This window comes from Diabrotica virgifera, chromosome 9, assembly GCF_917563875.1.
Source record: "Diabrotica virgifera virgifera chromosome 9, PGI_DIABVI_V3a".
In the NCBI taxonomy this organism is placed as follows: Eukaryota; Metazoa; Arthropoda; class Insecta; order Coleoptera; family Chrysomelidae; genus Diabrotica; species Diabrotica virgifera.
Window position 1 is genome coordinate 27,786,797 of NC_065451.1, and position 13,324 is coordinate 27,800,120.

Genomic DNA, 13,324 nt, shown 5'->3' on the forward strand with positions numbered 1-13,324 from the left:
TGATTTTCAAGATGAAATTAATGTCATTTTAATGTCTTTACACCCTACGACGGTGGCCGTAAAAGTGAGGAAGACGGGATTATAGAAAGAAGCTAAAATATATATTTTAAATGTATTTTAATTATTTCTGTATGTACCTACGTATTTATTAAGGTTTAACATATTTATGCGCTTAAATACATTATTATATAAATGTTTATTCGAAAAAAAATGTTTTAGAACCCCTGACAGCCACAAAATGGCATTAATATTAATTTCCTTAGTTATTAATAGTTATCCTATAAAAAGGATGTTTGCTTAAACCATGTTTCTGATAAAATTTGGCATCACTGTTGGTCATAAGAACTTGTACTGTAAAGTCAAGGTGGGACGCACAATAGGTATGTATATGCCATTACCTGGTCTATGGATCTTGTTCCTACCCATATATCCTCGCTGACTGCACAGATTTGGTCATCATCTGGGTTTTTAATATGTATTGTTATGATCTGCTTTCTCTTACTTTTATATTAATTAGTATTTATTTAATTAATTATTGAATTGACGCAAATCATACAAAAAAAAATTTAAGAAGAAATCTCAGGGTGCCTTTTTATCATAAAAAATTAACTAAATTATCTTAGGTTATACTTATCCTTTCTCGTGGCTTCAGTATCTCTTAGTTGATCCTTATCGGGATAAAATAGGAAAAGGAAATAAATAGAAAAATCATGATTAAGCACATACAAATACCTTTATTATCAAAAGCAATGCTCTGAAAATCTATCAATTAAACCCTGTGGGCATAATTGTCCAAATGAAACTTTTACCATATAATTAATCTAATTCAAACAAATATTTATCGCTTTGTTCCTGATACCATTAATAAAATAAGCTAAACAAACAAATTTAGGTATTTGCAAAAATATTTATACTTCCTATTAAAATTTTTAAATGTTGGAATCTTAATTCATATGCTTTTACGCAAAATTTTTAACTTCTGATTATAAAGAACATCTATCACATAAGTTATTGACTGACCTTTTTGATTCACACACAATGATGTCTCCTCTTGACCCAAACAGCTCTTCCTTGTTGATTATGTTAGGCTACCAATCAAATCCCTCTCCGTTCTCAGCATCAATCCAGCAGAATGCCAGCAACTATTTCTCCAAAACACAAGCCAGGCCTCTTTTGACCAGTACTCGTTCAATAAACTCCAAAACTCTCTCCTCTCTTTCTCTCAATAATAATCTCCGGAGACCCAAGTATCTTTTTTACTTGGTGTCACAAATGATTTTAATAACTGTCGTTCTTGTAAATTACTCTCTTGGACTTTACAGAATCAAAGAGGTTTTTCTGCTCAATTTGATTTGTCGCTCGTTCCACTTTTCAGCTACTCTCCACTATCAAACAACCACTAGTACTTGCTTCTGAACTATCCACGAAAACTTTCGACTGCCCTTCTCGGATGCCGGCCACACAATAATCTTTCTTTTCCAAACTGTCTCAACATTCCAACCTCTCTTTCCCCATTTCAAATTGCCAAGCCAATCAGAAACATTTCTCTTTCCACCTTCCTCTTTTTCATTCGAAAAACCCAGGCATTCTTTCAAACCATACTTCTACTCAAACTAATCACTTTTCGGAAATTATACAAATATTTTTGTGCTTAAACAAAAAGCCTTAAAATTCCAAATCTCTCTACCTTTATTTTTCTAAAAACTAATAATTACAGCTACCTGTGGATTTTACCTTCCCGTAACAAACAATCTTTTTAAATTATAATCCGAAATAAATTGTATTTTCACTTCACTTTATTTACAAATGTCTTTAAGTCTTCAGGGAAAAACTCATTAAGGATAAACCCACTGCGTAAAAGCTACCTTCTACTAAATAGTTACAAATCAATATACAGGGTGTATCAAATTTATGTGCCCGCGTTATAATTAAAAAATTAAAATTTTTACTCTATCTTTGATTGATAAAGTGATACATAATAGTATATTTATAAGAGTTCTTTGGCCTCATCTATCATCTGCCTGTATATTTCCCTTTGTATCCTAATATTTCTATTAATCTCCTCTTTCACTCTTTCTCTCCCTTCTCTTCGTCTCTACCGAGGAGATCTCGGACCATCCTCCGTTTCACCCATTTTTACTACTTCGCTCTTTTTATATATATATCTGTCTTTATGTCTCCCTCTCTCTCTCCCTATCTTTCTCCCTATTCTCCTATGTCTTTCTTCCCATCTCCCTTAACCGTCTTTCAGTTTCTCGTAGACTTTCTATTTTTTTTTCTCCCTCACTCTCATTTTCTCTCCGTCACTCATCTCTATCTCTCTCCCCTTTATTTCTTTCTTTCTCTCTGAACTTACGATACCGTACTTACCTCCTTTTAGTAGGAGAAAGTACATAAAGAATGTAGATATACAGTAAATATAAATATTATGAATGAATAACCATTTTCAATTTCGTTGCAAAACGAAAACACAGCCGAACCATATTCTAGTCCAATCAGAGAGTGCTGCAAGCACCCCTACCGGTTTCGAAACTTATTAGTCTCTCATCAGGAGGCACATATGCTGCTCTCCCCGATCCAACCAAAACAAACCCCAGCGTGCACTCCCGGATTGCAACGAACGAAATGGCATAGATGCCCTAGCGGCAACTGCTAGCAAAAAGACTAAGTTTTCACTCTAATGGCATATAAAACAACATAATGCTATTCTACACCCCACCAGAATGAAAACAATGGGAACCTTCTCTGGTTACACCTCCGAGGCTTCTACAATTTGCAAGCCATACGGATGCTGAGACTAAGGAAGATGATGGAATTCTACAATTTACAATTCACGTCCCATCTGCTCAGCGCGGTAAAGTTTTGGTAAAGTTCCAACGGAGTTGGAGTACTCTGTGTGGAGTATGAAGGGAACCATTCTCGTTGGAACTTTACCGCGCTGAGCAGATGGGACGTGAATTGTAAATTGTAGAATTTCCTCATCTTCCTTAGTCTCAGCATCCGTATGGCTTGCAAATTGTAGAAGCCTCGGAGGTGTAACCAGAGAAGGTTCCCATTGTTTTCATGCTGGTGGGGTGTAGAATAGCATTATGTTGTTTTATATGCCATTAGAGTGAAAACTTAGTCTTTTTGCTAGCAGTTGCCGCTAGGGCATCTATGCCATTTCGTTCGTTGCAATCCGGGACTGCACGCTGGGGTTTGTTTTGGTTGGATCTGGGAGAGCAGCATATGTGCCTCCTGATGAGAGACTAATAAGTTTCGAAACCGGTAGGGGTGCTTGCAGCACTCTCTGATTGGACTAGAATATGGTTCAGCTGTGTTTTCGTTTTGCAACGAAATTGAAAATGGTTATTCATTTTTTATTTACATTTACTCTGTGTGGAGTATGAAGGGAACCATTCTCGTTGGAACTTTACCGCGCTGAGCAGATGGGACGTGAATTGTAAATTGTAGAATTCCCTCATCTTCCTTAGTCTCAGCATCCGTATGGCTTGCAAATTGTAGAAGCCTCGGAGGTGTAACCAGAGAAGGTTCCCATTGTTTTCATTCTGGTGGGGTGTAGAATAGCATTATGTTGTTTTATATGCCATTAGAGTGAAAACTTAGTCTTTTTATAAACATTATGTATAACTAAAAAATCATAATATGCTGATTGTAATGGTATTTACCTAAATTAAACTTTCTTTAATTTTTATTTCAGATAAGACGACCTGTCACCTCAGCAAGTCCTCTAACTTATTTTAACTACAATAACAACAGCCACTACCATCAAGCGGCCATACCGACTGGTCATGCCATGGTAGGACATCCAGGTAGCGAAGGATTTGTTGCTTATAGTAAGGACATTAGAAGTAAATCATTCATTTTTATTAACTAACGTGATCCTGAGTAACTTTTCGTTTTGCGGTGATAAAGTGAATTCCCCTCAAACTGAGAGCGTTTGAGGGGAAAATAGGGAGCATATTCAAATTCTATAAAGACCTAAAGTCCGACTTAATATCAACTTAAGCCATTTTTGTACAGGTCCTCACTGGACTAAAAATTTTGCTCAACATAACAAACATCTGCCAAGTGCTTTTATTTTGGTTTAATTAATATTTTCTCTAGATTCACAGTTTCTCTTTCATCCGAGGCTCCAAGATCCCTCCAAGGAACTGATCGCTGAATCGCAGAGGGTTAAGCTTCAACTGCGAAACCTCGAGAAACAACTCAACGATCTTAAAATCGCTACCCAGGGTGTAACTAATTTGAGTGACAGCGAAAGACTGACGCAGGAGCTTCAGTTAATCGAACAAGGCATACAAGAGAAACAGAAGGAGGCTTGTCTGGTAAGTAAATTTTCACAAAACAAAACATACTAATTAACAAAATCTCTTCGGTGGTTTGATACCTTTGATCCTGCTTTGCTTTAGTGTCTCCAGTACTGTTGTACAGGATTTATATTAACATTCCAAAAAAATAAGAGTAATCCATATCGATTTAATTTTTAAAGTCTCTAACAAATATTATTTACATGTACTGTTTACATTACGTAAATGGGTGACATTGCTTCTGCAATGTAGGCCACTCGTTTTGAAAACCACGGAGTCAGCAATTATGTTACTATTAGTATTTTCATGGTCACATTCAGGTGTAGTCAATCATAACAAAACAATTACGATTTATTTATAGATACGGAGAAAGTAAAGAAGAGGGATTATTCATTATTCAGACCGCGAAGTGGTTAGATCAGATACGTTGTCCACCAACTAGTTACTGTCTTATTTAGTGTTCTAAATAAATATATTTTGCTAAATAGTGTTTCAACTAAATCAACCCCATCATCGGGGGTAACAACCCCCAGTGCCAAGATACTGTTTCAAACACTACAGAATCAAAATCCTTCTCGTAATGGACAAGTGCAAAGACCAGTAGTATGTTGTACTCGATGCATTTTTTAGTTGATATTTTTATGGTGTGCAAATGGTCATTTGTGCCATATCGTGTCTTTGGGATGGTAGAAATCAAGTTTAGGTGTTAATCTCTTGTATCGTCTTTTTTGTGTAACAAGACTATCACTATATTGTCTTTTGGAAGATACTCTCATGGAAGCATTTATTAAACAGTTCGCTTACTGATTTTAGTAGGATTTCTCCTCCTGCTTTTTTGACGTAATAACGAGTTCATCACCAGGCGATCGATAGTTCTTCTTTTCCCTTAAAGACGCCTCTTACTTCTGACGCTGTAATGTAAGTAATTCAGATACCTGATTTACTAGTATCGAGTAATTGGAGTTGTTCAGCAGAGCTTGACATAATCACGGTGTCATCTGTATATCTTATGTTGTTAATAGATCTTCCGTTATTTAATATTCCTTCACTTTGAGATAGTAATGCTTCTTCAAAAATGGCTTCACTATATGCATTAAATAGTAATGGAGACATAATACATCCCTGCCTAACTCCTCTCCTGATTTCAATTTCTGGAGTGGGCTCGTTATATATTACAATTTGTGCCGTTTGATTCCAGTAAAGGTTTGTTATTATTCGTAAATCTCTTTTGTGTATGTTTTTATCTTTAGAATTTGGACTAATTTTTCATGTCTTACTTAGAAAAACATATTATTACTGAGGTTTAAATGTTAATTTTTAAATTTTTGTAGTGACTTATAAATTAGTATTCTCCTTCTCATAGGCATCTTTTAGTGCGTCACAGTTTTTCGATTTCTTTCTAACGCATTAAGTTGTAAGTGACAGAAAAAAGGTACGTCCGTGATTAAAATCATTTATTACATTTATTCTAGTTGTTGATAGATGGCGCTATAATCGAACAAAAAATTATTTATGTATTATTTATAGGACTATAATCTGTACAATTTATAAAACTATACAAATCAAAGCACATACCTTTTTATAAATGAAATAAACACAATTGATTTGTTTTTATACCAAATTACGATTACGATTCTGACAACTGTCAGTTTTAACTAAAATGTCATGCTATGATATGATTCTCTACATTCTTAAAATCATATATTACATCATTAATGACGCACTGAAAACTGAGAAGAGCTTTAAATTATAGTCGTATAGATATGTAATAGGTAAATAATCGGTAAACCTAAATCTTTTTTTTTTCGATTATAGGGCCATCTATCAACAACTGGAATAACTGTTATAAATTGTATGTATCACGGACGTGCCTTTTTTCTGTCACTTGCGTCACACTGAATAAAGCCTCTGAGAATAACCATATACAGGGTGATTGATTAGTAGGGTAAAGCTCAATAGCTCCGCCATAGTAATAGATAGCAATAAAAGTTAATAACAAAAATTTTAGCCTCATTTGAGCTTCACATTACAAAATTAGTTAGAATGTTACAGGGTGTTCGATAACACAGTGGCAGACCTAACTTATGTTTTTTTAAATGGAACACCCTATATTTTATTTTATATTCGAAATCCTGTTAACTTCTCCATAACAAAAATATAAAGGTTTGTAATGTTATACTGGGTATTTACAAAGTTATAACCAATTTTGTATGAAAATCGTAACAAGTTCAACTCCCTGTAGAAATAAAAATAAGCACAACAGCAATGGTTTAATAATGCCATATTTTTTTATTTATTGTCAAAATTTTTAAGAATTATTGATACTGCTAATTTTCTTTATATCAAATACAGGGTGAGTCAAAACGCAAGTACATTATTTTCTCAATAATGTTAAATGGAACACCCTGTATTTTATATCATTATTGAAAAGTAACATTAACGTACTTTAATTTTTATATAACATTCCCTATGCCCAAATTTATTAGTTTTCGAGATATTTTCATTTTTCAGAGCAAATTATTTTAGGTGTTTAAATTTATCTAAATTTTAAGTAAGCCATGACTGAATTGACAATTGAAGATTACCGATTATCAATCCGGTAATCAATGTAACACTGTAGCAAATAAAGAAATAAAAATAATTTATTAGTAATACATTTTACAAACAAAAACACAACCACTACATGCAACATTTTTGAAACAATTAAAAACTATCTTTTTATGTAAATGCAACAAATAAACAAAAAAAATTAGTAATAAATTTTACAAAAAAAACACACAAACACAAAATACAATATTTTGTGAAGACAATTAAACACTACTTTTGTATGTAAATGTAACAATGTAACAAATAAAGAACGAAACATAATTTATCAGTAATACATTTTGCAAAAAAACATGTTTGAAAAAATTAGAAGCTACTTTTAATAAAATATTTTTAATATTTAATTACATAAGGTGTTCAAAATTATCTCCTAACACATTTATGTACGCCTAAAAACGATCATTGAATGAGCTGCTTACTCTACGGAGCATTTGTAAATTAACACATCGAAATACACTTTGTATTCTATTTTTCATCTCATCCCTTGTTGTTGTAGGTATTTTATAAACTTCATTATTAACGTAACTACAAAAAAATCAGTTAAGTTTATTAAATTCTGGTGATTTGGATGGCCACGTTACTGGTCCATTGAAAAATAAAAATATCTTGAAAACTAATAAATTACAGTACGGTAATGGTCCTTTTCAATAGTGATATAAAATACAGGGTGTTCCATTTAAAATTACTGAGAAAATAATGTACTTGCGTTTTGACTCACCCTGTATTTGATATAAAGAAAATTAGCAGTATCAATAATTCTTAAAAATTTTGACAATAAATAAAAAAATATGGCATTATTAAACCATTGCTGTTGTGCTTATTTTTATTTCTACAGGGAGTTGAACTTGTTACGATTTTCATACAAAATTGGTTATAACTTTGTAAATACCCAGTATAACATTACAAACCTTTATATTTTTGTGATGGTGAAGTTAACAGGATTTCGAATATAAAATAAAATATAGGGTGTTCCATTTAAAAAAACATAAGTTTGGTCTGCCACTGTGTTATCGAACACCCTGTAACATTCTAACTAATTTTGTAATGTGAAGCTCAAAGGTGGCTAAAATTTTTGTTTTTAACTTTTATTGCTATCTATTACTATAGCGGAGCTATTGAGCTTTACCCTACTAATCAATCACCCTGTATATACAGCTCATCCCAAACCCTTTTTTCAGTGCGTCATTAATTTTGACGTCATATAGGACTTACCTAATTTGACGACATATAGGATTTGAACTTACCTAATGACACGGCATACTTAATGTGACCAACTAGTCCGAAATATTAAGATTAATATTTTTATTTGTAAAATGTATACACTATGTGTTCTTGATAAACGTTAAGTAGTATTTATAATATATTTATATTTATTAACATAGTATGTACATTAGCTGTAATGAGTAGGTAAATAAGAAGTAAAAAAATTGTAATAATATTATAATAACCAAGTTTCACTAATTGGCAATATCTTTAATACATTTACTTTTGATTGAGACTGGCTGAATGACCATAGTCCAAGCCAAAAAAAAAAAAACTAGTCCGAAAAATCCGGGACATGGCCCAAATTACGAAGTCGTGCCCCGGCTTCCCGGACAAGGCTTCCGGGCCATCCGAATTTTCAAAGTTTTGGTAAAATTCCATTTTGAAATTTTGAATACGTTATATTTTCAAAATTCCATTTTGAAATTTTTGAATACGTTATTTTTCTAAGAATTCATATCAAATTGAATTGATGGGACGAAAAAGTCGACAATTTCTAGAGTATTTCTAATACCACATCCAAAATGCATACATTTTATATGTTGGGATTATGTTTCATCGCAAGACAAATATGATGTTAGGAAACAAGCTACAATAGTAAGAAGTAATCAACATAAAAATGTTCTGAAGCGGTTTTCTTTTGGTATGTTTGACAATTATATTTTTGATGGGATTAAACCAACATTAGTGTAGTGATAATTAGATTTTTATATTAACCTAAGGTTATATTTACAGCTGGTCCAAAAAAACTGATACGACTCTTGAAGCGTATTTTGTAGAAAATTGGGCAGTGTATTTTGAAGGATAAATACTTTTATTTACATTCTGTCACTGTCACTGCTAAATCTTAAAATTTGTCAGATAACTTATTCTGTTCAACCTCAAAAAATGGCTCCACATGCTAGCAAACAATTAAAAGCAAGAATTGTAACGAAATTAGAAGATGGTTGGTCACTATCTGCCGTAGCGAATCATTTTAACGTAAGCAGAATAACAGTTTTTAATATTAATAAAAGATTGAGAGAACAAGAAACTCTCGAAAGAAAGCAAGGTTCTGGAAGACCAAAAATATCTACCGCTACCGCTCATGAAGATCGTACGCTTTTGGAGAGATTCCGATCTTCATGCGAAGCGGTAGATATTTTTGGTCTTCCAGACCCTCGCTTTCTTTCGAGAGTTTCTTGTTCCCTTCATTTTTTATTAATAGAAAAACTGTGGTTCTGCTTATGTTAAAATGTTTTGCTGCCTGTGATAGTGCCCAGTTATCTTTTAATTTGGTTACAATTCTTGCTTTAATATATTGTTGAGTTAAGTCGTTTGTTTTATTCCAATAATAATAAAAATAATAACAACAACCCTATAGGAAGGTTCATTACTGGCCATTCAGGATCAGGTTATACCAACCAGAAATTACCTGAAATATATCATCAAAGACCCGCAGGTTCAAAACGACAGATGCCGATATGGATGTCAAGCCCAAGAAACCATCCAACATATTACCGGGGGTTGCCAGGCATTTGCTGCAACTGAATACAAGGAACCGCATGACTCAGTAGGAAAGATCCTTCATCAAGAGATAGCTATAAAACTGCGACGTCTCCAAACGGACCATCTCCCATATTATCAATACGTTCCTGAGAATATGCTTGAAAATGACAACTATAAGCTATACTGGGACCGCACTGTGCTCACAGACCAAACAGTGGCACATAATAGACCAGATCTCATATTACCTAGTCAATAAATTAACGAGACAAACAACACTCATTGATGTGTTTTTTGTTTAAATTTTTTGTTTAAATGTGTTTTTTTTTCATTTAAATTCAAAACAACTCTTTTGAATTTAATATTGACCAAACAAAATGCAAAAAATTGAAATTGGCCATTTTAACACCAAGTCACATAATGTGGCTTAATGATAAAAGGGCCAGAGTCAATTTTTTGCATTTTGTTTGGTCAATATTAAATTCAAAAGAAAGCTGTAAAAAACAAAAATTTGACATTGGCCCTTTTAGAACCAAGCCACATATTGGAGTGTGGACAGTACAGACAAAATATTAAAGTAATGTATGAAAAGTTAATTGATCTAAATTGTCCTTTACCTGTCAATTTAAACGAAATTCTTTTTCCAAAAAATAAGCAGACGTTACAATGTCTTTACGAATATGTAACGTTCTGTAAATTTAAATTTTAAATAGGCTTAGATAATAAAATTAAAAATTGTAAAAATATCACACAAAATTGAAAAATGTATCCATTAATATATTATAACACCCTGTAAATTTAGATAATAAGTAGGCTTAGATATTAACTTAAAATTGTTAAAAATACCATACAAAAAAAAACAAATAGTCTGGCTAATTGGCTGTGTCAAAGCCATTAATAAAAAAAAAGAACCAAGCCACAGATATATGTAATCAGTTGTTTGTTTATTTTATTATTTGTCTGTCATAATAAATATAATATTATAATGTCAAACCAATCAAATACACTGCTCAACATGATCAAATATTACTAAGACTCGTATCAGTTTTTTTAGGAACCAGCTGTACATGGAAATCCAACATTAGTTGATTTTCTAAGTTTTCCTTTTTTGAAAACATTTTCCGGATTGGAAGTGGAAACATAAAAAATATAATTATCATTTCATCGTTAAATAATAAATAAAATGAGAATATTAAAGTTCTATATTAAAAAAAATGGCCCGATTTTCATTGAAAAGTCCCGGATTTCAGATATTTTTTCAGCCTTGTCCCGAATTCGACTGAAGAATTAGAGTTGGTCACACTAGGCATACTGAATATGCTTCTTTTCATGAGCATTTTTCAGTGCGTCACAAATGATAGAAAAAAAGGTAAGTCCGGATAATATACATTTTAGTGACATGACATTTTAGTTAAATCTGACAGTTGTCACATTTTATTTGCAATTTGGCATAAAAACAAATCAATTGTGTTTATTGCATTTATAAAATGGTATTTTCTTTGATTTGGGTAGTCTTATAAATTGTACAGATTATATTCGTAGATATATTATATAATTCATAAATAATTTTTTTTTCGATTATAGCGCCATCTATTGACAACTATAATAAATGTTATAAATGTCACCGATGAAATGTAATCACCGACGTGCGTTTTTTTCTGTCACATACAATTTAATGCGTTAGAATGAAATTGAAAAACTCTGACGCACTGAAAGATGCTCATGAGAAAAAGCATAGTATTTATTACATGAGTTTTTATTACATTACACCAAATATTCTGACATGTTTTCACTATCATATGGTTTAAATTATAATGTATGTTTTTGTGTAGTCAAAAATCGTCCAATCCCTCAACCAAGTGATGGGAAACTACAACAACGGTAACCCATCGGGGACCTCTGACGACGCCATGTATGAAGCAGGTATAGCCAATGACATGCGCGAGCTAGAACTGAGACTACAAGAAGAATTAGAAGAATGGAGCGGTGAAGACTCACCAAAGTAAATAAAACAATATTTTTATAAGACCCAGTGGGTTTATGTTTCGAGTTTACTCCCCCATATACTTGTACTAAATGTGAGAGTAAGCTTTTTAAGGTGTTTGTATTCAATTTTTGTTTGGCTTAGGTCGTTTTGGTTTTTTGATGGATTGTTGTGGTGATAGGTTTGTCAATTTGTCGGTGGTGTAATCTTGACTATCTATAGTTTCATTCAAACTGGTGAAAACGTATAAAAACAAATTATGAAGACTTTTTCAATGAAAAGTCACAATTTTATTAAATATGGTTATCATAAATTTTATTAAAATTAATTTTAGAAGCTGAACAGGGAAATAATTTACTTATTTCAAATAAGTAAAAAAAAATAATCAATATATCTTCTAATCTACAATTCGCATTGACATGTAATCATAATTTCATTAGAACTATATTGCCTAATCTACAACGCGCGTCTAAATGAATCAAAATTTGAGTATACTACAGATTAATTCACAAATATTTTTATATATTTTGAAAAATGGAATGACAATTTTATGAACTAAAAAAACACTCCTGGTCAAAAACATCCAGATGCTTGCATTTTGTACGTTTTTTTTTTAATTTTGCAGCTGTTAACTGGTTTAAATAGGGAGAAAGTAAACAGTAATAATGGAAATAGTTTATTTAAAACACTAAAAAAGTACTAATAGGAAAAATAAGTAAAACAAAACATAACGCACTAATAAGTAACGCAAAAAAATTAAGATCGAAAAATTTAATAAAAAAAAAATAAAATTTCAATTGCCCACAGTTAGCTGTTATTTAGGTTTAGTATCAGGGTTTTACCTCCCCTACATCTGCGGAGAATTTCAACACTTTCAGGCATACTTGCAATGAGTTACTGAATCTGTTCTCGTTCTTCATTCAACACTATTTTCAGCTTTTAAATCGTTTCTGGCAAATGGTTGCCTCTTTTCCCTAAAATACTCCATTAATTTTCTAATGGATTCATGTCAGGACTATAAGCGGGCTAATCCAAAAGGGAATTCCGACAGTATTTGGATACTTCATGACGATTCGCGCAGTATGTGGGCGCGCATTTTCCTTCATAAATAAGAAATTAATGAAAGGGGTGTAGGGGGCAGCATTGTCCTAAAGACAATGTGATATGTATCTATCTGAGGTTATGAGTTCCATGTTCGATGAAAATTGTTCCATGTACATCTCATCCTGTTAGCTCTATGAGCTGCTGTTAATGTAGGGCATGCTACTGGTTTATGGGAACGTAAACCACTTTCATGCACAACTCTTCTTACAGTTCGTGCAGAAATATGAGTTCCTCGAGCTTCTAACTAACGACTAGCGAGAACATTTGGCAGTTATAGAACGGTTCTGTAATGCGTAATCTTCTGCCTGGTCTTTTAGTGTATTCTTCAGTCTGACGATTATTCATAAAAGTATCATGGACGGTACTTTTAGCAATATGTATTCAAATGATTTGGAATATACCATATACTGCGACCATCTTCATGTGATGCCATAACATTTGCATCGTTTTCGGAAGCCATACTAACACGATTTGAAAACACTAATGAACAGTGATCTGGATTTATCAGAATAAAATGAAAATTATCGTAAATTCAATAAAAGATGTAAAAAATCTGTTACTGGTAAACTAGATA

The 13,324-nt window shown here is 32.5% G+C and overlaps 1 protein-coding gene across 3 annotated transcripts in view; it reads left to right on the plus strand.

Annotated features, from left to right (window-relative positions):
- Positions 1-12,372, plus strand: part of LOC114328037 (roquin-1) — a 143,279-nt gene extending 130,907 nt beyond the window's left edge. For 2 of the 3 annotated variants that reach the window (XM_028276778.2, XM_028276776.2), the window contains 3 exons: positions 3,701-3,836; positions 4,108-4,328; positions 11,495-12,372. In XM_028276778.2, the coding sequence (XP_028132579.1) occupies positions 3,701-3,836; positions 4,108-4,328; positions 11,495-11,668 (531 nt within the window). In that variant the 3' untranslated portion in view covers positions 11,669-12,372. The remainder of the gene's footprint in view (positions 1-3,700; positions 3,837-4,107; positions 4,329-11,494) is intronic. The other variant, XM_028276779.2, reaches the window with a different exon arrangement.
- The last annotated feature ends 952 nt before the right edge of the window (positions 12,373-13,324 follow it).